Raw genomic sequence first — 21,158 nt, forward strand, 5'->3', positions numbered from 1 at the left:
TATAGCGTATCCTGGATCACTCTAAACTACTGAGATGGAGCAGGCTTCTGGAAGTTAATGAGCTGTAATTTATTAAAACTATACACATCTTATATACAGAAATAAAGCTAACTTACATTCATATCACAGAATGCTCCCAATATATTGCTTTCTTGTGCAGAAATATCCTGTTTAAAAAATAATAAATGTTATGAACTTAACCAACATGAAAGAAAAAGATGAACATCATCCATAATTTAGATAACACAGCCGTGAAATTCAATAATATTTTCCTAAGGCTGCAACAATGCATGTTTGATTCAAGGCGACTGAATTTTGCCGTTTTTAAAAGCCACATGCTTGCATACAGAACCTAGTATATAAACTGTTTTGTTTTGTTTCCGCCTTCTAGACAAAGCCATATGTTTTCTTGGGCTTCAAGAAAAGTAATGCAATAATTTGAATTTGCCTATTACAGAGTATGTTCTTTCAATCCAATGAACCATAGATCACAGAAGTCAGCATCAATATCTATAGGGTGATAAATTGAGGGTGATAAATTGATGCCTTGATTCTCTGGAACTTGGATCCAAAACCACTCTTGGCATAGCACATTGTGGACTAACTAGGTGTAGTAATAGTGATGAAAGGAGGAGTGGTTAGGGTGCCTTCCCTTGCAAGCTGGTTTCTACTCAATTTTTACTTTCACAATATTTGTGTTCAGGCAGCAGCAGGACAAGTCCTTGGGGGTTTGAGCCAATTTACAAAATCAGGCTACAAATATAATTGAACAAGGTAGCAGAATAGAAACCTAACTACAGTAGTGCCTCAACTGACGAATGACTCAACCGAAATTCCGACTTACGAATGGGGGTCTCGCGCTTATGAATGTCTCGACATCCGAAAAAACCGCGGCGGTTTTAGATAGGGATTTTTCGACTTACGAATTTTTAGATAGGGTTGCTTCGACTTACGAATTTTTCAATTTTCAATGCATTCCTATGGGAAACCGCGTTTCCAATGGCGTTTTTCGACTTACGAATTTTTCGACTTACGAAGGTGTCTTCGGAACGGATTAAATTCGTAAGTCGAGGCACCACTGTACCTTCCAAAGGATTATTTTTAAAAAAGAGTTATGCTTTGACAAAATAGTAAGAACTTACAAACTGGAAAGTCAAACAATGAATCAAGTAATGGTTTCAGCACAGAACAGCCCACCTTTGTATGTGTTAATTAGGATAACATGTACCTCTATTGTAGGATGCGTATTATGCTTATAAGCAGTATACAGGGGAAACTGGATCTGAAATATTTTCGCTACACAAAGCAAAAGCTTCTCCTTTTCCTCAGTGCTCCATATGCTGAAGGCATCAGCGCCCTTTGTGGGTTCTTCCTCTGACAGGATACAAGTTCTTCCAGAGTCTAACTTTTTCTCTATGGACTTGTGTCTTTCCCCATTTTCTCCTCCACGAGATTCTCTTTCTACATTCAGTGGCTCATCAGATGGATTATTCTCATCTTGCCATGCTGAGTCTATGTTGATAGTGCAATGTTTACACAGCTGGTCCCGAAGAGCTTGAACCTGGGCAATCACTAAATTTATAAGCGCACACACAACTTGGTTGAAGATCTCCAAATGCTTATACTCCTTGAAGCAGCACAGACATTGCCTGTTTTAAAAGGGATTTAAATGGTAAATCAAGATGGAAAATGTTAGAAGAGCTTCAGAAACAAATGACTAAGCAATAATTCATGTAGATAACCTGAGGCTGAACGTGTCATGTTTCTTCCATCTTGTATTTATGGTCTTATATGAAGGAAGACTGATACAAATTGATTGCGGTTACATAAATACTGTGATACTTGTGCCCTTGGTATTTGTAAAACTATAGCATGATCTGAGAGTTCTTTACCATTATAAATAAAAAGGATTAATAAAAATCGGCATCACACGGTGTTGGGAAATGTCAGAAACAGCAAGAAACATCTATGAAGCTTCTGACTTTCTCCAATGTCTGCCATGAAGTGTGAGTCCAATGCCACCCATCCCCCAAGCACTGAGCATATGCCAAAGGACTCTGAAGGTGTGGGGTGCCATCAATTTTACCTGGTAAAAAAAGACTCATTTGTTGTACAGGCAATGTGGGAGGGGAAAGCATCATTTTGTGCTGTAAATACAGGAGACCAGCAGCAACCGGATTACATTTATGGTTGCCACTAGCAACCGGCATTGTGCACACCTGTAGATAATTATATTGAACTAAAACACCTTATACAGAAATCTTTTGTATTTAATATGTACTGACCAGCATAGTGAACAGTAACAATGTGGTTTTTTTTTTAAATAAATAAATAAAATCACAGTGAAATAATTGCATTGAAGTTTTGCTACTATTGATTCCAGGGGATATTCCACATCTTCCAAGATTCAAAGGCAACGTCATTCCTGTTGTTTAAATAAAAGACCTTTAGCCTGGCCAACTTTGCTTGACCACCATGCTTGCCCTCTTGGTTCTTCAGCTTCAGCAGCTACGCATGTAGTCAGGATGAAACAAGATACTTGGGCATCACTGCTCCTTACTGAGGAGGCCTTTTCTGCATCCCCTCCCATAGGTATTGCAACCATCCAGGGACAGAGGAAGAATCCCTACAACCCCACATAGACTTGGATAAGGGGGTTGAAAATATTGCTCCAGCTACTCCCACTATAACCCAATACCCACTTCCAAACTTGGCCCTCCAGCTGTTTTGGGACTACAATTCCCATCACCCCTGACCACTGGCCCTGTTAGCTAGGGATGGTAGGAGTTGTAGTCTCAAAACATCTGGAGGGCCAGGTTTGGCCATGCCTGCCCTAGATTAAACACCGAGAGGGGAGGCAACTAAAGATAAAAGAAAAGGGAACAATCTGAAAAGGTTAAAAAATAAAGAAAAATAAAGTCAGTCCTGTACCTTGAGGAAAAGCATTGAGGAGCCAAAAGTTAACCCTACTCTTCTGAAGAAAACACAGTCAAGATTGGTAGGAAGGGGTTCCTACTTCTGGTTGGTCACAGGCAACCATTTTTTCTTGTTTTGACACTGCCTTCCAGAAAAGGAATGAATCCTTTCTGGTATGCTCCGTTTCTCCACTGGAAAAAAATCTCATCTGGCCAACCTTGCAAGGTGTGTATTTAAGGCGTTTATTGGCAAAGTAAGCCTTGCTCGGCAGGCACAGACAATATCACATTCTAGGAGATTTATTAGATATTAATCAATATAAGCATATGCTTCTTTTATAGGTGGTGTGTTCCACAAACCCAAATGCCACTGTTTAATCAGTATGTAGGCGTTTTCCCACCAATCACAATCCTTTTCCAAAAATACCTTGGGTCGAGAGGTTGTGATTTGTACTTTCAGACACTAGTCCTTTCCACTATAATGCTGCTTTTCTCTTCAGACATAGTGCACAGCATGAATCATTGCAAATAATCTATCACTATTTCAAACAGATACCCTTCTGGCTGTGACTAATACGTTAAAATTTCTCCTCTGTGACAATTCCAGCAAAAGCTATTTTGAAATCAATAAGACCCAATAATTAACTTTTAAAATTATATGTAGAAATCCTATGTAGAAATCCTACATCACCACTCTCCAACATTTAAATTTAAAAAAATAAACATGTTTTAAAATAATAAGATACCCCTGCTTCACAAGTTAACTAGAACCTATAAAACTCTTCCACACTTGTCTTAAAATTTCAAAAACAGTTAGCTGAGAAGAAGCAAAGTAATCTTCATGCCATAGTCCTTCTTTATGCTTACTATTTATGTACAATGTACTTATAAATACATGGGCATGAACTTACAAAGATGCATCATAAATTGGGAGCACTTAAAAAGCTGGATTTACCTTTGTGTCCAAGAATTGATATAAGCAAACACTTTGAGTGCATGTTCCTTTCTGAGCTGCAATCCATCACCACCTTCAATGTCAGATACTAAAGAAAAACAATTGAATCATCAATGCCATGAAGAACGTTTGAAACGTTAAGCTGTCTACTAAAAGCATATTAAAGTAAACAACATATTTTCTAAATGCTTCAGGGATTATCCACAGGTGGAAAAGTAATATTTAGAGTTAAGTTTTTCAATCAGCATTTCTTAAGCATTCAACATTTGAATGTAGTAGGTGGTATGTAAAACCCCAAAGTGCTAGAAAACACCTGCTTTGGTTAGATCCAGAGCATAAAGAGGCCATGTCTCTCTTATACACTCTTTGTTGCTAGACCATCAGTTTTCTCCCCTCTCTTCTTTGATATCTATTTGAGAGACAATCCTGGAAGTCTATTGGATAATGTGCAGTAGGTAAAACAATGGCTTACCCACCTTCCTTGCAACTATCCAAGAGAATTCCTGAAAAATAATCCATTGATGGTTCTTAACTTGCACATTGATGGTTCTGCCTTGCACATCAAACTAGAGTTGGTTCCCCTGTGTTGGAAGGGTGTAACAAAAAAGACAACTATTGACACATGGGGTAGTCCTGCCTCTTGGGAAGAGGTAATGAAGGAAATTTCTGTAATACCTGTAGGTGTACCAGTGACTTTAAACCCCAAATTGTGTCTTTTGTCAATTTTTGATTTGTCAAATATGGACTAGCTTATGTAAATCACTGACCTTTTTTGTTTTTAAGTAGCTGCTTGTGTGGCCATATCACTGGGCTGGGAGGAGTCCTCGGGTCCTTTTTTAAATATTTGGTTCAATAAAGTACCGTAATGGCTATTCTCATTTCTGAGAATTTGATTTATAAATTCAGGGTATCTGAGGGTTCAGTTAAACCAAGGGATTTTTTCCCTCCATTTGGTGGCCATTTGTTACTTATATGACAGGCCAACCACAGAGATGGCAAGTCACAATGAAATATGGCTTTATTTGGAATTCATAATATTTGTCTGGTACTCTTTGTGTATCGGGTCGGCTTTTGTTATAACATCTAATTCACTGTGTGAATTGTGAATCTTGACAATGTATTTTATTTTATGAAGCAATAGCTGTGAGCTCCAGGAGGGCATACTTTTTCTCTCTTTTTCTTTATTTCATAGTTCTCACTGGATTGTTATTTTACCTTTTAAAAAGCAACTTTAAAAAACCACCCTTGAATATAGACCTGGGATTAAAACTACAAGCAGCATTAAGTTTTAAAAAATAGTTTAAAAAAACAAATAAACTTCCAGACTCATAGCAACAACTATTCATTCCAAACCGACAGCAATAGCCTATAAATGTTGAATATAAGCAAAAGATAACTGATTCTCATAGGGTCAAGCAGAAGTCACCCAAGATTATCATTTGAGCACACCTGAAGAGTTACGATCACAATACTTAAGAGCAGTGCCTCCAATTCCAACATGGTGGGATCCACAAAGACATCCCAACATAATTTTGAGATTGATTCTATCAAATACAATAAGCTAGGAAAAGCCAACATGCCATTGTTATGGAAAAAAACAGGCTGAAATAAATGCAGAAGATTTTGCATCCATGAATGCTTCCAGTTGAATCAGGACCATATGCCTTACAGGCCTGCCCAAGAATGGCAATTACAAACTAGTTGAAAATTTTCCATATAATTTCCATTATTGCTGGTGAAACCAGGACTGAATCATTGGTACTTTCAAAGTAGCTGGCATTCTTCCCTCATATAAGGAAAAGTTTACGTTGCTTTCACCAAAGGGGACAATTTCTCCTAGCTTCCTGTAACAAAGCCAAGATAAGCAAGTGGATAACTGTATTGTCAGACAACTGAAAACTTTCAAAGGATCCAGAAGGTAATAGAGTTTCGACAACAGAGCAAGCTATTCAAGAACAGTGGCATCTGCAACTGGGAAGGTTTCAGGCACCTTATATACTGCCTTATGGTTGGACCAGATAACTCAGGAAAGCAATTCCTCTGAAGAATTAAGAACACATTGCTGAATATATAGCAGCTCCCACTTCCTAAAAGCCATAATTGATTTCCAGTTTCAAAGCTGGAATTAGATAATCACCCAGTAATATTAGGTGAAATTGTTTTCAAAACTTCATTTTGCAGCAGAAAATTTTCTACTTCACGACTTCACTCATATTAAGCAAGCTTGATAGTGTTGAAGTTTTTAGCTTTGTTTACTAGATACAAAATGAATGGAGTCAAATCAGATCACCTGCTAGGGTATCTGAAATCTTCCAAAGCAAAACAAAAGTTAGGAAACTTCCCATATTTTTTTAAAATAAAAAAATCAGAATTTTCCATATAGGCCACAACTCTATAATCAACTATGGCAAATACAGATTAACATACAAATGGTCATACAAATGAACAATCAACTTGAAGTATAAAATTAAAGAACATGTGGATTTGACACCTTGCCCAATAAATCAGATAAATCCAGCCAAAGAAAAAACAGAAGCAAATGTGGGGGTGGGGGCATTATTTAAACCAGCTCTTGCTTCAACAGGTTAAAATGAGTTATATCCAGCTCAGCAATTTAGGCGTTATGGAATGTTTTATGAACATTCCAATGGCTCTGAAGATTTTATAAAACATTTGGTATATAAAGAAGTGGTAGGTAGAGAACCTCCCGCTCACAGGCCAATGTTGGCGCACCAGGGAGCCCAAGCTGGCCCACAAGACAGTTTTCCCCAAACCATGAACATCCACCCATCAGCTGATGTTACTCTGACATCAGCAGATGGTCAGGGTTAAATCCTGCTTTGGCTGTGCACATCTGTTCCCAGCAAAGAACAGTAGCTGGGGTCAAACTGAACAGGATTTAACCTTCACCCATCAGTTCATGAGTTGGAGTTCAATCCTGCTCAGTTTGGCAGGATTTCAAGGCCCTGCTAGAATCGAGTCATGTATGTGTGTGTGTCCCCATCATTTCCATGCTAAAATGATTGGGGGGACGGGGACCACTACATTTCAGTGGGAGATTCCAAAGCACACCACTTCCTGATTCAAATCTGGCTCAAAAGGCTGATCTTGATAAGCATCTGACCTGTGGAGCCAAAAGGTTCTCCATCCCTGATATAAAGCCTTGGCTTTATAGGAAGTAAGCAGCAATACTGTTGTTCGACTCATAATGAACAGGTGGATGCATAAAGGGGAATAAATAGAACAGAAACCAACAATTTTTTAAATAAATTAAAAAATGATTACTTTATTTTGCTGTTGGTTTTTTCTTCTAGTGGAAAAATCAAAGTACTTTAAAATATCTAGTTGTATTGTCCTTTACCTTTCAAGTTGTCTTCCTTAAGGAAGGATGATACTTCAGCATCTGATGCTTCCAGGTAGGGCTGAGAAAGATATCTAAGTTCCTGGAGAGCCACTGCCACTTATCATTGACACTACCAAGCCAGATGGACCAATGGCCTGACTGCTCAGTTCTTACTACACCTATAAATACTGGGCAAGATGGACTGAATATGACTGTCTGATATTAATGCTCTCAAAACAAGGAACTAAGGCGTCTAAATAAAATCCTATTTTTAGGAGTATTAAGCATCCATCAATTCTATATTCCTTTCTCTTCACAGTAAAGGCATCCGGTGTAAGGGGTGGGGCAAAGATATTTCATTAGTAGTGCACTTAGTCTCTAAAAAAATTAGCTCTGTATGAAACAAACTGTGAAAGTGGGCCATACCCTCCAACTCCCAGTAAGAAAAATCCAGGATCAGCAGCGGTGCGGCACCAGAAGTCACTTCTACGCATGTCTGGACATGCGTAGAAGCAACTTCCGGTGCCGATGATGCCCAATTTCCGGTGCCCAAACATGGGCAGAGCGGCACCGGAAGTTGCTTCTACGCATGTCCAGACACATGTAGAAGCGACTTCTGGTGCCCAGACATGGGCAGAGCGGCACCCAAAATCGGTTCTGCGCATGTCCAGACATGCGCAGAAGGAGCCTCCCTGGCAGGTAGGAAATCCAGAGGATTTACCTCTATTTGGGATAACAGCAGGAAACGGGTTTTAATACGGGGGTTTCCCTTGAAAAACGGGAGACTTGGCAGCTATGGAGTGGGCACGAGACGTGCATCACAATTATTGTTGTTGTTGTTGTTTAGTCGTGTCCGACTCTTTGTGACCCTATGGACCAGAGCACGCCAGGCACTTCTGTCTTCCACTGCCTCCTGAAGTTTGGTCACTCATAATGAATTATGGGGAAAGTTGTGGAAAATAAATATGAATTTTACGCCATGATGAAAATGGCCTACTAGATTGTATTTAACACCCACTAGATTGGCGAAAATGTCTAAAAAAGAAAAAGATATATGTTGGAAGTGTAATGAAATTGAGGGATATTTTTTCACATGGTGGTTGTGTAAAATAATTAAGGTATATTGGGAAACTATATATAATAAATTAAAAAGATACTTTAAAAAACATTCCCCAAAATGAGATTTTCCTCTTGGGGATCGTAACAGAGGTCCCCCCCAAACCAAAAGAGTTTACTACTACTGTATGCACCACCACCACAGCTAGAAGCTTATTGGAACAAAGGTAGAGAACAAGTATACAGTGGTACCTCTAGTTGCGGACACGATCTGTTCGCACCCCCTACAAGTCTGCAACTAGAGCAGCGCTTCTGCGCGTGCGTGATAGAGCGCTTCTGTGCATGTGCGAAGCACGCAGAACACTTCTGAGCGGTGAAACCCGGACGTATACCTCTGGGTTTGCCACGTTCGCAACCTGAAAATCCGCAACATGAACCTAACACAACTAGAGGTATGACTGTAGTACCCACTAAGGAAGAATGGCAACGTGCAATGTTCAAATATGCTGAACTGGCTGGTCTGATGAACAGGGTACGAGAAAACGAAGATAAGGAATACAAGGAGGAGTGGACAATATTTATTGAATATTTTAAGAACCAGTATAAACAAATACATAGCTTAGCAAGTCTTGAGTAAATGAAGCAGAGATGAAATAGATAATTTAATAGATAACAAATTGGATGATTAAAAGGATGTGGATTACGTGTAGTAGTAGAAAAGCAAAGGAACCAGAAAAAGGGTGGAAAGGAAGTCATATGGTATATGTATACATGCTGTTTTTGTCATGAAGTTGTAAGTGGGACAGGGTGAGGGAAGGGAGGAGGAGGGGTTTAAATATTCTCTCTGTTCCTCTTTTTGAAAAGGCTAGTAATTATTATTATTATTATTATTATACTTTGGCCACCTCATGAGAAGAGAAGAATCCTTGGAAAAGACCCTGATGTTGGGAAAGATTGAGGGCACTAGGAGAAGGGGATGACAGAGGACAAGATGGTTGGACAGTGTTCTCGAAGCTACGAACATGAGTTTGACCAAACTGCGGGAGGCAGTGCAAGACAGGAGTGCCTGGCGTGCTATGGTCCATGGGGTCACGAAGAGTCGGACACGACTAAACAACAACAATTATTAATATTATTATTATACTTGGAATTTTAGTAAACATTTGAAGAGAAACAGAATAACTTGTGATCAAATATAAAGGACAACAGCTAAGTTAGGGTTCCCACATGTCCGGATATTCTGGACATACCCAGAACATTGTCAGAAGCAATGTCCGGGTGGAAATCAGCAAAATGTCTGGGAAAATCCGGACATACAGCAGCCCATGTTGGCTGTCTTGTTTTTTGCCTTAAAATGCTCAAAAACTCCCCCCCCCAAAAGCTCAACAACTATTGTGCCTAGATTTGAAATTTAAGCAGCGTTCCTAAAAAAAGAACACATTTAACACAGAGATTAAAACATTCACTGTGAAACTGTTGCCTCCTGGGAAGCAAATGAGTGGAAGTACTGCTCTCAGCCATTATCTTTTTAAAAAAAATAAATAAATACTTTTCAGGTTTATATATTTCACTAAGTTTACAGTCATTTACCGTGTTTCTCATATTATAAGACATGTCTTATATTTATTTTTTCCTCAAAAAACCACACTATGGCTTATTTTCAAGGGATGTCTTATTTTTTTCCTCCTCCTCCTGCCGCGGCTGGCATTGCTGCTGCGCCTATCACTATGTCTTATTTTCGGGGTATGGCTTATATTCCTTGAATGCTTAAAAATCCTGCTATGGCTTATTTTATGGGTATGTCTTAAAATATGAGAAACAGGTAAACATTTCAAAACTTGACTTCCTTCCCCCTCTTTCTGCGGTTCCTTACATTTATTTTTAATATCTTCTGCATATCCAAATTAACTTAATTTTCCAATGTATTCATCTACTTTAAAAATATACTCTTATGAAACTGGAGCTTATTACAATAATCCTGCCAATGTTCTTATCTGTTTACAATTTATCTGTAAATATTCAATAAACCATTTCCATTCTTTTATTTAAAAAAGTATGTTATTTGATTTTTTTATTCTTCTGGTAAGTTTCGCCATTTCTGCATATTCCATAAGTTTTTTGTATCCCTTCTTCCTTTGCTGAGACTTCTGCTTCTTTCCTGCTCTCAGCCATTATCAATGCCCAAGGTCTCAGAATGTGATCAAGAAAACCACAAACCTCATGTTTTGAGCCAACAAAGATATTAACAATGCATAATAGTCACAATGCCTATAGCACCACAAATGGCATTATGAAAGACAAGTGACATTTAGCCACATCCCAGATAACCTCCTTGCTAATACAAGTTTTCTTTCTTTTTATTAGATTTCTTGGCTGCCCTTCATCAGCTACAATCCCAGGGGTGCATACAGTAGCTAAACAACAAATACCATATGCATACACCTAATACCGGTACCATCAGCACAAAATAAAAGAGCATTAAAATCAAATAAACACTAAAATCAGGAACACATACTGACATTCCAAACAGCAGCTACTGACAGCTCAGGGCCCAATAAATTATTACCAAATGCTTACATAAAAGTGAGTCTTCATAGTGACAGACAAAAACTAACCGAATGAAGCCAAACTTCCTTAGGGAAGCATTCCAAATCCAGGGCACCACCACTGAGAAGGCCTGCTATAAGACACTGCCCCCCATGAGCTTCAGCACCACATCCTAAAACACAGTTAAATATTATGTTCAAATGAGGTCATTATTGGAACTCAAGTAATCATACTACCAAAGGAAGCTCCAGCATAAAACCACCAAACTAAAATTCATCAGCAAATCTGGTTCTGTTGAATTCAGATTTTATCACAACTCTGGATTTCTTTTGCACTACTGGTGGAAAATTAGCATAGAAAAACTAAAAAAACAGTATCATCACACTGACTGTTGCTATGAATGCATCATTCTGTTGTTATCTTGCATACTGAGAGTCATAATAGTGTCACAGGCCTCTGCTGCCCTTTGCTGGGTCTACAATTTACCATTCCTTCCCATGTGTGTGAAGATAGAAAAATGCATACACCGTCGTCACCTGCCAACTACACCTAATGCTTCGTGAATCTAAGTGGGCTCTACAGTGGTACCTCGGGTTACAAACTTAATTTATTCCAGAGGCCCGTTCTTAACCTGAAACTGTTCTTAACCTGAGGTGCAGTTTAGCTAATGGGGCTTCCCGCTGCCGCCGCCGAGCAATTTCCATTCTCATCCTGGGGCAAAGTTCTCAACCCGAGGTACTACTTCCAGGTTAGTGGAGTTTGTAACCCAAAGTGTTTGTAACCCAAAGCGTTTGTAACCTGAGGTACCACTGTATTCCACAAAGGTTTATACCACAATAAGGCTGCAAACCCAGACACACTTACCTAAGGGTAGTCCTGCTAAACTCAGTGGAACTTACTTCTGGAGTACACAGGCGTGCACAGCACTTTCCACCTGCCCCTCGCACCTTATCTGAAAGCAGCTCCGACAACATGGCCAATGGCCAAGAACAATGTAGTTCAGCAACATCTGGACAGTACTAGCCTGGGAAAAGCTACATTAATTTACAAGTTATTTCCGGGGACAAAAAAACTCCCACAATCCTAACTCATCACTTTGTACTTCAAGATAAAAAAAGTGAATTATTTGCTTAAATGTACTGAGAGAAATGAAAGGTAGTGACTTTAATCTGTAGTAGTGATTATGATTACAGAATGAGAGGTAGTGATTATATCAGTCCCAAACAAGAATCTAGTGAATCTACTCTTTGGGACAGGTTCCATGAATTTCTAAGCCTGTAAGCAAGCATGTAAATCTCAACTGTGGCTTTGAAAATAAGGTAATAGCCCATAAAATATTATATTAATATTTATACCCCACTTTTCTAGCTTCTGAGCTGAGCTCAAAGCATCTTACAACAAAAGTGATAATCAGCAATAATTTAAAAACAGAATAATAAACAATGCAGCAGACAAAATAATCCAAGAAGTGGGGGGGAAATCCAAGGGTCAGAAGATGGATCAAATGTCAGTTAGGCCATAAACCTGCTGAAATAAATAGGTATACAGGTGTTGCCAAAACATGGCCAGTATAGGAGCCAAAGCAGATTTTCTGTGCTAGGGAGCTCCATAATCTGGGTGCTGTAACAAAAAAGCCAGTCTCACAACATCTCCACCAGCTGAATCCAGACAGTGCCTTTCCCAATGGTCTGAGTGGTTAGGCAAATTCATATGAGAGGCACCTGGTCCTAAGTCATATAAGATGTTAAAGGAAATAACCAGCATCTTCAATAGGGACTGAAAACTTATCAAAAGCCATTACAGTTGAAATAGCATTGGTGTTATATGTTCTGGACAGTGTTAGAAACTGGGATAGAAAAGCTAAAAGCCAAATGGCTCCTGGGACCTGAGTTGTGGGTGCCAAAACAGAATGTCTAGTCATCATTTGGGGGGGTTGGCAACACTTTTTATTTATTATTTTGATAAGCATGAACTAATATGCAATTCACCTAAGTCTGCCCGGAGACACTGAGGTCCAGCACCGAGGGCCTTCTGGCAGTTCCCTCGTTGCGAGAAGCCAAGTTGCAGGGAACTAGGCAGAGGGCCTTCTCGGTGGTGGCGCCTGCCCTGTGGAACGCCCTCCCAACAGATGTCCAAGAGGAAAACAACTACCAGACTTTTAGAAGACATCTGAAGGCAGCCCTGTTCAGGGAGGCTTTTAATGTTTGATGGATTTCTGTATTTTAATATTTTGTTGGAAGCCGCCCAGAGTGGCTGGGGGAACCCGGCCAGATGGGCGGGGTATAAATAAATTATTATTATTAATAATAATAATAATAATATTATTATTATTAGTGACACATTGTTAATATCAAATTTCAAACAGAAATTGTTAATATATGTATGTTGAATTTGGTGTTTACAATAAAATATTGATACCAAACTTCAGTTTCCAAAACACTCTACAGTGGAACCTCGGGTTACAGCGGGGATCCGGAGGCCCTGCCGCAACCCGAAAATGATGTAACCCAAAGCGTCGTGTCTGCCCACGCACGCCACGGTTTAGCACTTCTGTGCATGCTCAAAACCGGAAGTAACCTGTTCCGGTATTTCTAGGTTTGCGCCGGTCACAAGCCGAGGGTGACGTAAGCCGGAGGCAACATCACCCGAGGCTCCACTGTACTCTTTATGGTTAAACTCCTTAACATATTGTCTAACCTTAACATACACTGCAAGGCTTCAAAACACATACATTTCAGTAATCCTTGAGTGTCAGCTAGGCACAAAAAATAGCACCCAGACTTTTTGAGGTGCTTACAAATGGAGAATCTTTAGGCACAAAATAAACATAGCACCCTGCTAATTTCAAACCCCAGTTCTGAAAAACTGGCCTCAGTCAATGAATTGAATTCTGCACCAGGTGAAATTTCATTCCCAATGAGTCTTCAAAGGCAGCTGCATGTAAATAGTTACAGTAATTTGCAAGCCAGCCTAAACATAGTAAGGCTTCCATGCTTGATCAACCACAGGTGACGTATATGCTTGGAATCTTAATAGGAATTACTCTCAAGTAATTATGCATAGAATTGCAGCTTTCCTTACCACAGAAAACCATATGATAGGTTCTTCACAAATTTGTCCTATTGGGTACTACTGTAACTACTTATTAGGTTGTCATATTCATGCACTAGATTTTGTACTTCAGAATCATTATTAGAAACTCATCAATAAATAAGCTAGGTGCCAAATGGCTCTTTAAACCAGAATTACAGTCGCCAAAACGAATGACTGTTTGCCATTTTTGGGTCGTATTTTTCAATATGACTTGATGACTCCTGAAATTCATTCTTAATGTGCAGATAAAAGATAATGGATAGAATTCTACAGGTTGGGTTATTAGTTTGTGAAAGCAGAGCAGATCCAATGATCCCCGGGCATGCATCTCCAGATGGTAGAGACGTCAGGTGCCAATCCTGGCACCTGGGCATCTTTACTTGGTCGCAAGTGGCTGATAGCCAGGTGTGAAATGTGCCTGGGGAATTTGGAACACTATTCAGAATCAATTCCCAATTATCATTTATTAATAGCATTCAGTCATGGTTCCATGCTAGTGGTGGCTTTGAAAAGAAATGATTCTGCTTATGCAAGACAGGGCATCCGATTCTTGCTAATCCTTCCTACAGAATGCAGATTCCTATACCCCTCAGGATTAGGGAGCCCTCTGGAACAGAATGTGGTACAGCACAGAGATGCACCTTGGAGTGATGGCAACACTTCTGCTAGTGCAAAGCCACTACCTGGGTAGAACCCAATGTGGATACATTGCAATTTTTTCCCTGAATACTGTACATAATTGACACATAGACACCTTTCATAAATTAAAAGCAAGCCTATTCTAAACTCAGAAATCTGTTCTTCTGTCCAAAAGTACTACATATATAGACCCTATATATTACTACAGAAAGACTCATAAGAAGTGGATTCTTTGGATTCCAATAAGTTTCTAAGACTACAACGAGGCCTGCTCCAGGCAGACTATCTCTATAGGGGCCTCAGGCAGTGTCTGCCCTGTGGGAAGGAAGAAGAGAGCAGGGGAGGAAGCGAAGGCAACAATAGGGCCTGCTCAAGTGAAATGCAGTAGGCATTACTAATTTGAAACTGTGGCTCTAAAATCTCCAATCTATGTTATTACATCAGAAATTCAATGCACAAATCTATTTCAGAGACAAAGCGTCAACATCCAATATTAAGAGTTGCAGTCAATTCATATACCTCCTCTGTGAAACATGCACATAGTATAGTCCTGATCTCACATTTTCACAGCTATTTGGATATGGTTGCGTCTCAAAAGAGCATTCCCACATGGTCCACAAGGAACATGGAACAGCTCTCCTAGGAACACAAGTTAACCAAGAATTTAATTCTAGATCAGAGTTCTGTATTAGTAGATTACTCATACTGAACCCATTGGAGGGATGGGGATTAGGATAATATTAAAAACAAACACTTATCACGTGCTTAACTTTCATCAACGGAGCAGCAGGACTATAGTCCACGTGATCTCTGAAGAGAAGCCAACACTGCATTAAGTTCTAAAGACCACATTACTTTATGTTCCACAAATCATTTCTAAGCATTACTCAAAGTAGCTGCTAATGGTCATGTTGACACACACACCCCACATCTGTTTTATTAACACTCTCTAAATTTTAAATTCCAGCAATATTTATCCAGAAGAAGGAAAACAAGGATGGAACCCAATAGTCTTTAGATTTAGATTTTAAGGTCCTTTTGCTTGGCGCTCTGTAAAGCAAGGTTGAGGAACCTTTTTTCTGTCAAGAGCAGCATTCTCCAAGGGGCAATCTATCAGGGGCCCAGATTGACCACCACACATATTGATAGCACTATATTAACATGCAGCAGCACTGCTTACAGTGCGGATGTAGAACCAGGGCCAACAGATAGCATAGCCAAATGGAGGAGGATTATGAAAGCTGCAGACCAACACCTGGAGCGCCACAGGTACCCAATCCCTGGTTTAGACAAAAGGAGCCTCACACTTCCTCTTTGTAGTGCCTCAGTCCACCGCTGAGTATAACTGTAGAAAGCAGAACTGCAGAGAGTTCCAGAATATCCCCACAACTTCCCCAAACACAATATTCTACTATTATATAATCCGATTCAGAAACTTTTAACCCAATATTGTCAACAATATAGATGGTACACTACACTCAAATAACTTATATCACAGCAGCTGACACCTTTTGCCTCATTCTTGCGATGGGATAGTATTTTTTGAGGCAAATTAGGTGCATCAAAAAGTGGAATTGTTTTCTATTGCATTATGTTGTCTCTATTCCTAGTTGCACACAAAGCACAGGAAAAGGAAAGCTGTGGCAGCAAAATGCATGTTTCTTGGGGAAAACTTTCATAGCAAGGAGATAACTGCCCCATCCTGTTCTAGCCTTTCTATATCCTCTGCTGTGGCAAGTGCCTCTCATTCTCTTACTTGGGCTAGCTAGAGACTATTTCCCAGCCAGCAGGAAGGAACAAATTTTAGAATAGTGTTGTGGATAAGAGGAAAACTAGTAGTCCCCTTGCTATGTAAATCCTTCACCTATGTGATTCCATCACCTTTGCCCAATTTTTTTAATGTTTTCTTGAACGTTGTATTATTTCCTCCTTGTCCCAATTATTGCATGCAACTTGGTATCTAAAACAGTTTGTTTTAAATATCCCACTCTCTCTTTCAAAACGGCACGTGTCAAAATACATATTTGGGTTTTCTGCTTAGTATACACAAATACTCTTTAACAATATTCAGTGACACAGTGGAAGTTTAATTTAGTTCCCGAACCTCTCTCAAGGCTCAGCTCCAGTAGTTTTAGTAGAATGAAAAGCAATTCCAAATGCTCAGCAGGCAAGGCAGAGAACTGTTGGCAATCTCTGACTCACAAGTTTTAAACATGACCTCATTCATTACCAGTTTTCACTGGCTGCTTTCTTCCCTTTTGAAGTGAATGTAGACTTGGAATTTCCAGTTGTAATAGCTGTAAAACTAAAACAAGTAAATAATGAAGTTTCTTGAATAAAACAGTAAAAAGGTAAGCCTCCACCCCACAATCTGCAATGCACAACACTCAATGGGTAATATCTTCTCACAAGTGATGCAACTATTTTTAATTTGCTCTACATTTTGTACGTTGCATGTGTTATAAGGGAGTCCGCATCTGCCATTCTCTCTCTATGCCATTACTAGTGTGATTTTGGGGGATTCTTGAGATACTGCAAATGAAACAAATGGACATCATGTAATTTGGGTCCCTTTCATAGCATAAGTTAGTAAATTCGGTTCTCAGAATTGTCAGTTACAACTAGGCATAAACCAGATGCACTAAAGTGGGCAAGAAAGTGAGGAGTACGCATGCATGCACGCACAAGGGGGGAAGGCTGCATATACACTATACATTTAAAACATGATCCACCTCTACTCCAGGAATCCTGTGAACTGCTGTGGTTAAGAATGCTGCTAATTGTAGCTTGTGATAAGTAAACCAGTTCCCAGGATTCTTTAGTGGGAGGATGTGCTTTAGATGTATGATGTACACACAGTCAAATATTTATGATAAGCTCACTTCATGCAAAGCACTGCAGATACTTGAAAAGCCATGATTTTATATTCATTGCATAATTAGCCGGCAGTCTTAACCCCACTTACCTTGGTGTAAGCCACTTTGGTTTCATGTCTGATTTTGAGTAGACATGTTAGGCTTGCAGCCTAATATCATGGAAGTTAGTGGGACTTACACTGGGGGGAAATTCATGAAAATACAAATGCACTGCCAACATTCTTTTCTGAATTTTAAGTACTACTGCAATTACTTTTCTTCCCTCCACCTATTTTCCTTAACCAGTGACACCTGTCCATAGAACATTAAACTACAACTGCCCCTAGAACAGTACACTACAGCATTGCCTTAAGTCAGGCATAGGCAAACTTGGCCCTCCAGATGTTTTGGGACTACAACTCCCATCATCCCTAGCTAACAGGACCAGTGGTCAGGGATGATGGGTAGTCCCAAAAAATCTGCAGAGCTGAGTTTGCTTATGTCTGCCTTAAGTATAGCAATTAGAACTCTTTATAATTCTTTTAATGCTATTTTAGTGTGCTCAATATGGATACTCAAATCTTATGAAAATAAGTTTCTAAAATCAAACCATCCAAAGCCTCATTAACACCTGTTCAATAAATCTGAGGTCTCATTGATTGATAATCCATAATCTACAGTCATTCCAGATTGATCACATCAGGGTTCTCTCTCTCCAGCTCAAAGTTAAAGCCATACCAGTCCATACCAACAAACTATATAATAGAAACAAATATATCAACACTTACAAGCAGTAAAACCAACCACTGACTCCAATCATAACACAGTCAGAGCAAGTCACAGGCTTCACAGCGGCTATGCAAGCACAGGTACTAGCTTTGGATCTTTTATCAGAAATGGACATACCAAATCTTCAAATAATAAGGGCTACAGAATACACCATTGGCAAAACATTTAACTCTTCAATAACAAGCTAAAATAATTACATGTAAGTAATTACATGTTAATAACCAAACCAGCTGGTAAAGTACCGGTAGACTTTAATTAGAAAGTGATTAAGTTCTGGTCAAGAGTTTTATTTGATCTATTCCTCTTCCAGGAGCTTATCCTAACAAAAACCCTATATTGCATTTATTAGCAATCACCACCACCTTCCAAATACTGTACAGGATTGAGAAATAAGTGTATATAAACATTTTCTCCATTTTCCTTCAGCCTGCACACACAGAAGATAATGTTCTCTGGACACCTTTTATACGATCAGGAACTGTACAAGGATTTCCCCCCTTTTACATCAATTTCATTATTTACACATTCTAACATTTTAGGGAGATTTGCCTATCAACATCCACCCTCTATCTATGGTACCCATGCTTTCCTTTATTGGCAGTTCTTTACCCAGGTCATCCACAGCAATAAAAAGTTCCAAGCAGCTTGCATAAACTTGAACTCGGAATCCATTTTAATCCAAACTTTACACATATTCACAAGGAACCAAGTCTCAGTTGCAAGGGATTTAGACAAAATAATGCATATCAGACGCATTCTACTTCAAAGATGACTGTTTAAATCCTTTACTAAGTATACAAGACAGGGATGTTTGTTTGCAACTAATATCCCAGCAAGGGAACAAGAAATTCTGGAAACAGGAGTCCAGGTGAGCTTGAGAGCTGCAACAGAAAAACCAATTGTGCAGATATGCAGAAGATGGGAGGAGTTAGGTTTTTGAAAAAAGGAAGAAAGAAAGAACTTTGAACACAATAAACAACTGCAGTAGTTTACTAGAGTAAGAGTATAGTAAAAATTTACAACAGATACAAAAAGGCATTACGGTACAGTACGTTAAATGTTAATAGTAGCGCAGCAGAATATGACAGAACCAGAGGCAACAGTGCAAAACTCACTATATGGATCCAAAATAAAAAGGCACACCACTACCACCTCCTCCTTCGTAGTAACCCCAACCCTTGACAGACCAAAAACAAAACGCCCCAAGGGGTTACTCCCGGTTCAAGACCCCTTTGCCGCTCGTCCCCTCTTAGGACCTCAGTACAGCGGGCGAGGCGGCGGGAGGACAGTGGAGTATATTGCAACTAGAGCTTTACTCCTCCCTCCTCCTGTGCTCAGAGCACATCCACGCAGCCAACTCGCAGCACAAGCCGGGCTCGCCTGCCTGCCTGCCTGCCTGCCGCCTCATCCCGACCCCAGGCAAGCAGGAGAGCTAGGCCTCGGCTGCAGGGCGAGAGGATGCCGGCAGAAATGCCACGGGAAGAGCTACAAGAGAGGCTTTTAAGTTGCTGCCCCCCTTGCACCCTTCAACTGGGGCGCGGTGGGGGCGGGGGTTGAGGAAACCCCTTTGCTACCAATAAAACCTCCGCATCCGTGTCCCTTCGCCCTCGTTTCGAGGGGTGGCATGGTGGGGTGGGGGTGGGTGGGAAGGGTAGCGAGGACGACGACGGGGAGATACAACCGTTCCCCATCTTCCTCCGTTCCCCCACCGGCCGCTTCCTCGGGCCGAGTCCCGGGGATTGGCAGCCCTGCGGCGGGCCCAGGAACCGGCCTTCCTGTTCCCACTCTGCACAACATGGCCAAGCCTGCCTCTCCTCCAAAACGAGGCCAAGTGGATTTTAGATATATACTGTATAAAGGTGGTGGTGGTGAAATGGGAGGGCGACGCGGTGCCCGGTATTCCGCCCCCCCTCCTCCACACGGGGAGGTTCGTGCAAAAGAAAAGAAAATGGGGGAAGGGGGGAAATCGTCGGAGGATGAGAAGGGGTGGGGGGAAATAAATAGATAGAAAACCGTCTTTTTCGCCCCTTCCTCCTCCTCCTCCGAAGCTCGGAGGCCTCCGACTTACTCTCGTTTAACACCTCCAGCAGCTCGGCGCAGCTCTCACACATTGTTCATTAACCAGCAGCAGCCGCCGCCGCCTCCTCCTCCCGACCATTGATCGATCCGCTCCCGGTCGCCGCTGATTGATTGATGGGCTTGGCGGTGTTGGTTGGGGGAGGTGTGGATTGAGAGAGGGGGAGGGAGGGAGGGAAGCGAGAGCGGGGACGGGGGGAGGGGCGGCTGTGACAGAAAGAGAGAGAGATGGAAGGGGGGGAGAAGGGGGTGGGGAGAGGAGGAGGAACAACCGTGAAGGAGGAGGAGGATGTGTGTGTGTGTGTGTGTAAGTGGGTGAGAATTGGTGGTGTGTGTGGAGGGGGAGAAACACAACAACTACGAGGTGGAAGGAGGGCGGGGGGGCGGCGACTGCCCGATGCAAATGAGCCTGGCGGCGACGGAGAGGAGCGTGAGGGAAGGGGTGGGGGGATAGGAGGAGGAGGAGGAAGAAGAGGAGGTGGTGGAGGAGGGACGGCGAGTCACTCACTGGCTCCCAAGGCCTCCACGCGCCGCCATTTTGCTGAGGGGGAAGGAGGAGGAGGAGGAGGAGGGCTGAGGGAGGGAAGGGGGAAAAGGAGGGAGCCTACGCGCACGCGCGCACACGCACGCACATTCGGCCCCGGCTCGGGCGTTTCCGGGCCAGGGCGGCGGGAGACGAAGTGCGGGGGTGGCGGCGGCAGCGGCGTCGCCGGCGGAGGAGGAGTTTCGAGTTCCCTCCCTCCCTCTCTCTCTGGGCGGGGCGAACAGCGCGCGCGCGCGCGGGGTTAAGGCACGGAAGCGGGGGGGAATGGGGGAGTTGGGCAGGTTAAAATGGCGGCGCGGCGCGCCTCGCGCAAGGCGGAAAAGGCGTCCTGACGTCGCCGTCGTCG

At 41.4% G+C, this 21,158-nt stretch overlaps 1 protein-coding gene across 2 annotated transcripts in view; it reads right to left on the reverse strand.

Moving 5' to 3' along the window:
- USP34 (ubiquitin specific peptidase 34) overlaps positions 1-20,818 on the reverse strand; it is a 103,854-nt gene extending 83,036 nt beyond the window's left edge. Inside the window, exons 1-4 of one of the 2 annotated variants that reach the window (XM_035110901.3) lie at positions 20,261-20,818; positions 3,871-3,958; positions 1,229-1,649; positions 117-167 (exon numbers count right to left, since the gene is read on the reverse strand). In XM_035110901.3, coding sequence (XP_034966792.3) covers positions 117-167; positions 1,229-1,649; positions 3,871-3,958; positions 20,261-20,303 — 603 coding nt within the window. In that variant the 5' untranslated portion in view covers positions 20,304-20,818. The remainder of the gene's footprint in view (positions 1-116; positions 168-1,228; positions 1,650-3,870; positions 3,959-20,260) is intronic. The other variant, XM_035110900.3, reaches the window with a different exon arrangement.
- Positions 20,819-21,158: the final 340 nt, after the last annotated feature.

The sequence above is a fragment of the Zootoca vivipara genome, chromosome 3 (assembly GCF_965207765.1).
Source record: "Zootoca vivipara chromosome 3, rZooViv2.hap1.1, whole genome shotgun sequence".
Taxonomy (NCBI): domain Eukaryota; kingdom Metazoa; phylum Chordata; class Lepidosauria; order Squamata; family Lacertidae; genus Zootoca; species Zootoca vivipara.